This window comes from Coregonus lavaretus (assembly GCF_964263955.1).
Source record: "Coregonus lavaretus genome assembly, contig: HAP1_SCAFFOLD_359, whole genome shotgun sequence".
Classification (NCBI taxonomy): domain Eukaryota; kingdom Metazoa; phylum Chordata; class Actinopteri; order Salmoniformes; family Salmonidae; genus Coregonus; species Coregonus lavaretus.
The window spans coordinates 133,922-143,513 of record NW_028161076.1 but is presented as its reverse complement, the minus strand read 5'-3'; the positions used below and the strand labels follow the sequence as shown (position 1 = coordinate 143,513).

At 46.8% G+C, this 9,592-nt stretch overlaps 1 protein-coding gene across 2 annotated transcripts in view; it reads left to right on the top strand.

The window, feature by feature from the left end:
• LOC311121116 (signal transducing adapter molecule 1-like) overlaps window positions 1-9,592 on the top strand; it is a 58,158-nt gene that overhangs the window by 25,839 nt on the left and 22,727 nt on the right. For both annotated transcript variants that reach the window (XM_084195647.1, XM_084195648.1), the window contains exons 8-9: window positions 3,612-3,706; window positions 6,075-6,163. In XM_084195647.1, coding sequence (XP_084051773.1) covers window positions 3,612-3,706; window positions 6,075-6,163 — 184 coding nt within the window. The remainder of the gene's footprint in view (window positions 1-3,611; window positions 3,707-6,074; window positions 6,164-9,592) is intronic.

Here is a 9,592-nt window from a genome sequence, read left to right as displayed (position 1 = left end):
CCTGCCATACCACTAACCCTGCCATACCACTAACCCTGCTATACCACTAACCCTGCCATACCACTAACCCTGCCATACCACTAACCCTGCCATACCACTAACCCTGCCATACCACTAACCCTGCCATACCACTAACCCTGCTATACCACTAACCCTGCTATACCACTAACCCTGCCATACCACTAACCCTGCTATACCACTAACCCTGCTATACCACTAACCCTGCCATACCACTAACCCTGCCATACCACTAACCCTGCCATACCACTAACCCTGCCATACCACTAACCCTGCCATACCACTAACCCTGCCATACCACTAACCCTGCCATACCACTAACCCTGCTATACCACTAACCCTGCTATACCACTAACCCTGCTATACCACTAACCCTGCCATACCACTAACCCTGCCATACCACTAACCCTGCCATACCACTAACCCTGCCATACAACTAACCCTGCCATACCACTAACCCTGCCATACCACTAACCCTGCCATACCACTAACCCTGCCATACCACTAACCCTGCCATACCACTAACCCTGCCATACCACTAACCCTGCCATACCACTAACCCTGCCATACCACTAACCCTGCCATACCACTAACCCTGCCATACCACTAACCCTGCCATACCACTAACCCTGCCATACCACTAACCCTGCCATACCACTAACCCTGCTATACCACTAACCCTGCTATACCACTAACCCTGCCATACCACTAACCCTGCCATACCACTAACTAACCCTGCCATACCACTAACTAACCTGCCATACCACTAACCCTGCCATACCACTAACCCTGCCATACCACTAACCCTGCCATACCACTAACCCTGCTATACCACTAACCCTGCCATACCACTAACCCTGCCATACCACTAACCCTGCCATACCACTAACTAACCCTGCCATACCACTAACCCTGCCATACCACTAACCCTGCCATACCACTAACCCTGCCATACCACTAACCCTGCCATACCACTAACCCTGCTATACCACTAACCCTGCCATACCACTAACTAACCCTGCCATACCACTAACTAACCCTGCCATACCACTAACCCTGCCATACCACTAACCCTGCCATACCACTAACCCTGCCATACCACTAACCCTGCCATAACACTAACCCTGCCATACCACTAACCCTGCCATACCACTAACCCTGCTATACCACTAACCCTGCCATACCACTAACCCTGCTATACCACTAACCCTGCTATACCACTAACCCTGCTATACCACTAACCCTGCCATACCACTAACCCTGCCATACCACTAACCCTGCCATACCACTAACCCTGCCATACCACTAACCCTGCCATACCACTAACCCTGCTATACCACTAACCCTGCTATACCACTAACCCTGCTATACCACTAACCCTGCCATACCACTAACCCTGCCATACCACTAACCCTGCCATACCACTAACCCTGCCATACCACTAACCCTGCTATACCACTAACCCTGCCATACCACTAACCCTGCCATACCACTAACCCTGCCATACCACTAACCCTGCCATACCACTAACTAACCCTGCCATACCACTAACTAACCCTGCCATACCACTAACTAACCCTGCCATACCACTAACTAACCCTGCCATACCACTAACCCTGCCATACCACTAACCCTGCCATACCACTAACCCTGCTATACCACTAACCCTGCCATACCACTAACCCTGCCATACCACTAACCCTGCCATACCACTAACTAACCCTGCCATACCACTAACCCTGCCATACCACTAACCCTGCTATACCACTAACCCTGCCATACCACTAACCCTGCCATACCACTAACCCTGCCATACCACTAACCCTGCCATACCACTAACCCTGCCATACCACTAACCCTGCTATACCACTAACCCTGCTATACCACTAACCCTGCCATACCACTAACCCTGCTATACCACTAACCCTGCTATACCACTAACCCTGCCATACCACTAACCCTGCCATACCACTAACCCTGCTATACCACTAACCCTGCCATACCACTAACCCTGCCATACCACTAACCCTGCCATACCACTAACCCTGCCATACCACTAACCCTGCTATACCACTAACCCTGCTATACCACTAACCCTGCTATACCACTAACCCTGCCATACCACTAACCCTGCCATACCACTAACCCTGCCATACCACTAACCCTGCCATACCACTAACCCTGCCATACCACTAACCCTGCCATACCACTAACCCTGCCATACCACTAACCCTGCCATACCACTAACCCTGCCATACCACTAACCCTGCTATACCACTAACCCTGCCATACCACTAACCCTGCCATACCACTAACCCTGCCATACCACTAACCCTGCTATACCACTAACCCTGCCATACCACTAACCCTGCCATACCACTAACCCTGCCATACCACTAACCCTGCTATACCACTAACCCTGCTATACCACTAACCCTGCCATACCACTAACCCTGCTATACCACTAACCCTGCCATACCACTAACCCTGCCATACCACTAACCCTGCTATACCACTAACCCTGCCATACCACTAACCCTGCCATACCACTAACCCTGCCATACCACTAACCCTGCCATACCACCCCGAAACCCTATCCCTGCCATACCAACCCTAAATCCTATCCCTGCCATACCACCCCTAAACCCTATCCCTGCCATACCAACCCTAACCTCTAAATCCTATCCCTGCCATATCAACCTCTAAATCCTATCCCTGCCATACCAACCCTATCCCTGCCATACCAACCCTAACCTCTAAATCCTATCCCTGCCATATCAACCCTAAAACCTATCCCTGCCATACCAACCCTAAAACCTATCCCTGCCATACCAACCCTAAAAGCTATCCCTGCCATACCAACCCTAACCCTTTAACTCTGGAGAGATCATCACTATCCTGGACGACAAGTCAGCTCACCCTGCCATACCACAGTGTGCTGTTTAGTTTGGGGGTAGTGGGTCTGTTTAGTCCAGGAGTAGTGGGTCCTGTTTAGTCCAAGATTAGTGGGTCCTGTTTAGTCCAGGAGTAGTGGGTCCTGTTTAGTCCAAGATTAGTGGGTCCTGTTTAGTCCAAGATTAGTGGGTCCTGTTTAGTCCAAGATTAGTGGGTCCTGTTTAGTCCAGGAGTAGTGGGTCCTGTTTAGTCCAGGAGTAGTGGCTCTGTTTAGTCCAGGAGTAGTGGGCCCTGTTTAGTCCAGGAGTAGTGGCTCTGTTTAGTCCAGGAGTAGTGGGCCCTGTTTAGTCCAGGAGTAGTGGCTCTGTTTAGTCCAGGAGTAGTGGGTCCTGTTTAGTCCAGGAGTAGTGGCTCTGTTTAGTCCAGGAGTAGTGGCTCTGTTTAGTCCAGGAGTAGTGGCTCTGTTTAGTCCAGGAGTAGTGGGCCCTGTTTAGTCCAGGAGTAGTGGGCCCTGTTTAGTCCAGGAGTAGTGGGTTCTGTTTAGTCCAGGAGTAGTGGGTCCTGTTTAGTCCAGGAGTAGTGGGCCCTGTTTAGTCCAGGAGTAGTGGCTCTGTTTAGTTCAGGAGTAGGGGTTCTACTGGTGTGTCTGGGAAACCAGTCCTTACTGTTCACTAACAGGCTGTATTTTGGGGTTTCAGTGACCCCAACTGGTGGAAAGGAGAAACGTATCAGGGAGTTGGACTATTCCCCTCAAACTTTGTAACGGCTGATCTGACTGCAGAGCCTGAGATGAGTGAGTTCACACGCACCAGGGTTTCTGTTAGGAAAATGTGGCGCTGGACATTTGACCGGCAGCATTTTAATTTACCGGACATTTGATACATTTACTGGACCCATATGTATTGGGTGCGTAACTGGATTAGGCCATCCACCACGGTGCTCAGAATGAAAGAAATCGCATTTAGAATATGGTAATTCATCTTAACAAAACGTCCAAATCCAGGATGCAACGAGTGTGTCCTCACCAAATTCTGATGCGCACTATGAAGATGTTAGAATAACTGTCCACATTTACTTTTCCTCAGCCAACAGGACGAGTAACGAACAGCCAAATCACCAGCTGTCAGTCTACTATCCCCCATAGTAGAAATGTTTACGTATTCTATTGGTCAGCTTGTGGAGAAAGAAACAGCCTGTTCCAATCAGACTCTGGGACAGTTGTGGGACGATAAATCCCAAGTTCATCCAACCAGTAGACCTAGGATACATAAACATAAACATTAACATTAAAAAGCAAGCAAGGAGTCTGATGCAACAGATACGTTTAGCTTAAGATGTTGATAAACTATTATTTCTTCACATTAAAACTGCTGCAATGTGCACAAGGCAGTAGGGCTATGCGCTAATGTTCGTTCCATAATTAAATTAGCGGGAAAACACAGTTATCAAAAACGCACAAGCGGTTTCATGTGACAAAGAGGAAAATATCTGTTAGAAATGTAGAAAGAGGGGAGATCTAAAGATGCTACAACTAGCATGGGTTGCTAATATGACTAGGATGGGTTGCTAATATGACTAGGATGGGTTGCTAATATGACTAGGATGGGATGCTAATATGACTAGGATGGGTTGCTAATATGACTAGGATGGGTTGCTAATATGACTAGGATGGGTTGCTAATATGACTAGGATGGGATGCTAATATGACTAGGATGGAATGCTAATATGACTAGGATGGGATGCTAATATGACTAGGATGGGATGCTAATATGACTAGGATGGGTTGCTAATATGACTAGGATGGAATGCTAATATGACTAGGATGGGATGCTAATATGACTAGGATGGGATGCTAATATGACTAGGATGGGTTGCTAATATGACTAGGATGGGATGCTAATATGACTAGCATGGGTTGCTAATATGACTAGGATGGGATGCTAATATGACTAGGATGGGATGCTAATATGACTAGGATGGGATGCTAATATGACTATGATGGGTTGCTAATATGACTAGGATTGTGCCTTTGGCCCAAATATTTTTAGGAAAGATAGTTGATTTGAAAACCAATAGAACATGAGAGAAATAGGCTACTGGTTCCAATGTCATATGGAAGTCTTTTTTTAAATAATTGCCTCCACGGATATGGTCTAATTTTGGGTAGGCTACTTTGAAGCAAGGTAAGACATGCCTCATAATGTCTTATGGGTTAGGGTTTGAAACAATTATGTGTTTTCAAAATTCATGCTGCCTCCAGCTCATTGCAAAGTGGTGTGTGATGCGCCGATGAAGGCTGCCTTCCGTTGCCTGTACATTTTAATGGCAAATGGGAAGCAGGCTTCAATCACCAGTTGAGAAATATAAATAGTAGCTCTTTTTAATCATCAAAACTGATTTTAACACAGGATTGATTGGGCTCGAAACATCTAACGAATTAGCAGTTTGAGATGCTGTAGCAGCAGATTTTCCACTCAAAGGCTCTGAATGCTGTGCCTGTGTGATGAATAGGATACATAACGAATATACACACGCACCAATTTAATTCCAGTAAATTATGGAAATGAACCTATAGACTGATAAGCATGCCCGGTAAAATGTATTTCCATCAACGAATAGGCTAAAGGGTAAGACTGACTATCTATCTATCTAGAATAAACTTAATAGGCTAAAAACAGTATTTTCTTCTCCTGGCCGCAGCCGTTGTTATTATTTTGACCAAAAGCTGTTTATTACTGGCTAACAGAAACCCTGACACACACACACACAAACACACAGTCTCCTTGGCTTTCTCCATGTCCCCCCGACTGTCTCCATGTTCTAGACTGTCCCCCCTGACTGTCCCCCGACTGTCTCCATGTCAGTCTCCCACGACTGTCTCCCACGACTGTGTCCCCCGATTGTCACCCCAACTCACTCGCTGACTGTCCCCCTGACTGTCTCCGTGTCCCCCCCGGCCTGTCCCCCTGACTGTGTCCATGTCCCTCTGACTGTCCTGTGTCCACAGTGAAGACAGAAAATACAGTTCAGTGTGGAGATCCTGACACGCACACACGTGCACTTACAAACACACTATCCCACTGACTGTCTCCATGTCCCCCTGGCTGTCTCCATGTCCCCCTGGCTGTCTCCATGTCCCCCTGACTGTCCTGTGTCCACAGTGAAGACAGAAAAGAAGTCAGTGCAGTTCAGTGAGGAGATCCAGGTGGAGCGCATAGAGCCTGAACCTGAAGCGGTCTACATAGACGAGGTACTAACGCTTTATTCTACAGCTTAATGTAACCTACCAGTCAAAGGTTTGGACACACCTACTCATTCAAGGGCTTTTCTTTATTTTTACTATTTTCTACATTGTAGAATAATAGTGAAGACATCAAAACTATGATTTAACACATATGGAATCATGTAGTAACCAAAGAAGTGTTAAACAAATCAAAGTATATTTGAGATTCTTCAAATAGCCACTCTTTGACTCAACCAGCTTCATGAGGATTGCTTTTCCAACAGTCTTGAAGGAGTTCCCACATATGCTGAGCACTTGTTGGCTGCTTTTCCTTCACTCTGCGGTCCAACTCATCCCAAACCATCTCAATTGGGTGATTGTGGATGCCAGGTCATCTGATGCAGCACTCCATCACTCTCCTTCTTGGTCAAATAGCCCTTTATACAGCCTGGAGGTATGTTTTGGGTCATTGTCCTGTTGAAAAACCAATGATAGTCCCACAAAGCGCAAACCAGATGGGATGGCGTATCGCTGCAGAATGCTGTGGTAGCCATGCTGGTTAAGTGTGCCTTGAATTCTAAATAAATCACAAACAGTGTCACCAGCAAAGCACCCCCACACCATCACACCACCTCCTCCATGCTTTACGGTGGGAACTACACAAGCGGAAATCATCCGTTCACCCACACCGCGTCTCACAAAGACACAGTGGTTTGAACCAAATATCCAGGCCAAATTTCCACCTGTCTAATGTCCATTGATCATGTTTCTTGGCCCAAGCAAGTCTCTTCTTATTATTGGTGTCCATTAATAGTGGTTTCTTTGCAGCAATTCGACCATGAAGGCCTGATTCACACAGTCCCCTCTGAACAGTTGATGTTGAGATGTCTGTTACATGAACTCTGTGAAGCATTTGTTTGGGCTGCAATTTCTGAGGCTGGTAACTCTAATAAACGTTTCCTCTGCAGCAGAGGTAACTCTGGGTCTTCCATTCCTGTGGCGGTCCTCATGAGAGCCAGTTTCATCATAGCGCTTGATGTGTTATTTCATAGTTTTGATGTCTTAACTATTATTCTACAGTGTAAAAATTAATGAGTAGGTGTGTCCAAACTTTTGACAGGTACTGTAAGTATTCAGACCGTTTACTCTGTACTTTGTTGAAGCACCTTTGGCAGCGATTACAGCCTCAAGTCTTCTTGGGTATGATGCTACAAGCTTGGTACACCTGTATTTGGGGAGTTTCTCCCATTCTTCTATGCAGATCCTCTCAAGCTCTGTCAGGTTGGATGGGGAGCGTCGCTGCACAGCTATTTTCAGGTCTCTCCAGAGATGTTCAATCGGGTTCAAGTCTGGGCTCTGGCTTGGCCACTCAAGGATAATGAGACTTGTCCCAAAGCCACTCCTGCATTGTCTTGGCTGTGTGCTTAGGGTCGTTGTCCTGTTGGAAGGTAAACCTTCGCCCCAGTCTGAGGTCCTTTTCTCTGTTCATCTTTCCCTCGATCCTGACTAGTCTCCCAGTCCCTGCCGCTGAAAAACATCCCCACAGCATGATGCTGCCACCACCATGCTTCACCTTAGGGATGGTTCCAGATTTCCTCAATATGTGACGCTTGGCATTCAGGCCAAATAGTTCAATATTGGTTTCATCAGACCAGAGAATCTTGTTTCTCATGGTCTGAGAGTCCTTTAGGTGCCTTTTGGAAAATTCCAAGCGGCCTGTAATGTGCCTTTTACTGAGGAGTGGCTTCTGTCTGGCCACTCTACCATAAAGGCCTTATTGGTGGAGTGGTGCAGAGAGGGTTGTCCTTCTGGAAGGTTCTCCAGTCTCCACAGAGGAACTCTGGAGCTCTGTCAGAGTGACCATCAGGTTCTTGGTCACCACCTTGACCAAGGCCCTTCTCTCCCGATTGCTCAGCTCTATGAAGAGTCTTGGTGGTTCCAAACTTATTCCATTTAAGAATTATGGAGGCCACTGTGTCCTTGGGGACCTTCAATGCTGCGGACATTTTTTGGTACCCTTCCCCAGATCTGTGCCTTGACACATTCCTGTCTCGGAGCTCTCCTGAAATGTCGATCGACCTCATGGCTTGATTTTTGCTCTGAGAAAGACTGTCAACTGTGGGACCTTATATAGACAGGTGTGTGCCTTTCCAAATCATGTCCAATCAATTGCATTTAATACAGGCGGACTCCAATCCAGTTGTAGAAACATCTCAAGGATGATCAATGGAAACAGGATGCACCTGAGCTCAATTTCGAGTCTCATAGCAAAGGGTCTGAATACTTATGTAAAGAAGGTATTTTATTTGTAATACATGCAAACATTTCTAAAAAACTTTTTTCGCTTTGTCGTTATGGGGTATTGTGTGTAGATTGAGGATTTTATTGTATTTAATCAATTTTATAATAAGGCTGTAACGTAACAAAATGTGGAAAAAGGAAGGTGGTCTGAATACTTTCCGAATGCACTGTATATACGAAAGTATGTGGACACCCCTTTGAAATTAGTGGATTCAGCTATTTCAGCCACAGCCGTTGCTGACAGGTGTATACAATTGAGCACACAGACATGCCATCTCCATAGACAAACATTGGCAGTGGAATGGCCTTACTGAAGCGCTCAGTGACTTTCAACGTGGCACAGTCATAGGATGCCAACTTTCCAACAAGTCAGTTTGTAAAATTTCTGCCCTGCTAGAGTTGCCCCGGTCAACTGTAAGTGCTGTTATTGTGAAGTGGAAACGTCTAGGAGCAACCGCGAAGTGATAGGCCAGAAGCTCACAGAACGGGACCGCCGAGTGCTGAACCGCATAGCGCATAAAAATATTTTGTCCTCGGTTGAAACACTCACTACCGAGTTACAAACTGCCACTGGAAGTGACGCCAGCACAGGAAGTGTTCGTCGGGAACTGCATATATAATGGGTTTCCATGCCTAAAATCACCATGCGAAATGTCATGTGTCGGCTGGAGTGGTGTAAAGCTTGCCGCCATTGGACTCTGGAGCACTGGAAATGCGTTCTCTGGAGGGATGTATCACGCTTAACCATCTGGCAGTCCGACGGACGAATCTGGGTTTGGTGGATGCCAGGAGAACTCTACCTGCCCCAATGCATAGTGCCAACTGTAAAGTTTGGTGGAGGAGGAATAATGGTCTGGGGCTGTTTTTCATGGTTCGGGCTAGGCCCCTTAGTTCCAGTGAAGGGAAATCTTAACGCTACAGCATACAATGACATTCTAGACGATTCTGTGCTTCCAACTTTGTGGCAACAGTCTGGGGAAGGCTCTTTCCTGTTTCAGCATGATAATGCCCTTGTGCACAAAGCGAGGTCAATACAGAAATGGTTTGTCGAGATAGGTGTGGAAGAACTTGACTGGCCTGCACAGAGCCCTGACCTCAACCCCATAGAACACCTTTGGGATGAATTGGAACGCCGACTGCGAGCCAGGCCTAATC